The sequence below is a fragment of the Trypanosoma equiperdum genome, assembly GCF_001457755.1.
Source record: "Trypanosoma equiperdum strain OVI genome assembly, contig: ctg_135, whole genome shotgun sequence".
Lineage (NCBI taxonomy): Eukaryota > Euglenozoa > Kinetoplastea > Trypanosomatida > Trypanosomatidae > Trypanosoma > Trypanosoma equiperdum.
The window spans coordinates 1-1,289 of NW_027123349.1; the positions used below are offsets into that span (position 1 = coordinate 1).

Sequence of the window (1,289 nt, forward strand, 5' to 3'; positions counted from 1 at the left end):
ATACTGCAGTGGAATATTTTGTTCAAAATAGTGCTGAGCGGAAAGATACGTTTGGTGACGAGGATATAGTAAAAGAGTATGCGAAGAGACAGTATTGGTTATTTAACGCCGGTTACAAAAAAGAGGATAAAAAAGTTACCTCATTTACTAAAATAACCTTCAAGTGGAAAACCTTACCTTAGTGTGAAGGTGAGTTGATAGCAAGAGTTTGTGCATGTAAAATGTTTGAATATTCATTTGGAGAGTTACTGAAAGGAAGTGAGGAGTGGCGGTCGGATCAAAGTATTTCAAAGCCTCTGCTAATATGGAGTGCCATTCAGGAAGAAGCTGTTGGTCAGAGATTTGTGTTAAAGAGAGGTATGATTGGGTTGGATTATGAAGTGAAATTTTTTCACGAGACTTAGTGGGGTGATTGGAGAAGTCCCCTTAATCCATTTTCCTGGGAAGCCTATTGCGTGGGAGGAGAAAGCGAAATTGATTGCGAGAAAACTTTACTTGGCACAAGGAGTTTGAGAAAAGGCAGTTTAGCCCGGAAGATTTTTTGAAAAATTCAGACTTATTCTATACGTTGAGGTCAAAGGAAGTTTGAACACTGGGAAATTTGTAGAGATACGTTTACAGAAGGTGACTTGTTTAGAGAAGAAAGGCGGTAAGTCATAGGCTATGTTCAAACAGTTGTACCCTCAAAGCAGTTGTTAAAGTATCGGTGTAATATTAGTAAAATAAATATTAAACGACCCTGGTTCTTAAAGTTGACCTGCCTCGAATACTAATTTATAAAAAGAAACATCTGATACCTGCAAACAACACTTTTCTACAAAGAGGCGCATGCCAATGTACCGAACACACGCCAAGATAAGCATGCCAGTGCTTTGCATTTTTTCCGTCGTGCTGCAAGACGTAGTCACAGCGGATGTTGAACCCGGCGATAACGGCGGCTACTACGCTAGTACGTGTGCAATCCTCAACATGCTGCTCGGAGCGACCGCACAAACTGATAACCAAGGCGAGGTACAAAAGACAGCCACGGAGATTGGGGCAATAAATCTTTCTGTGGCGGATGAAGTTTTCAGAAAACTTATAAAAAACGATGCTGACTGGGACGGCGCACCAATTAAAGCAGAACACGAATCTAAACAATACACACCGGACTGGAAAGCCAAGTACCCGTTCTGGCGGGCAGCGAAGCAAAAACTGCACTCAAGTCCGGACCAGTTCAAACAATGGCAGGGAGCCAAGCTAAGTACATCAGCCAAACATCAGCTCCGACAACTCGCCGAACAAGCCTA

The 1,289-nt window shown here is 42.3% G+C and overlaps 1 pseudogene across 1 annotated transcript; it reads left to right on the plus strand.

The window, feature by feature from the left end:
* The first annotated feature begins 71 nt into the window (after positions 1-71).
* Positions 72-647, plus strand: TEOVI_000021800:pseudogene (annotated as a pseudogene). Its single transcript is given in 6 exon segments — positions 72-134; positions 136-189; positions 192-386; positions 388-486; positions 488-544; positions 546-647. Coding segments are annotated over 6 exon segments (570 nt in total).
* The last annotated feature ends 642 nt before the right edge of the window (positions 648-1,289 follow it).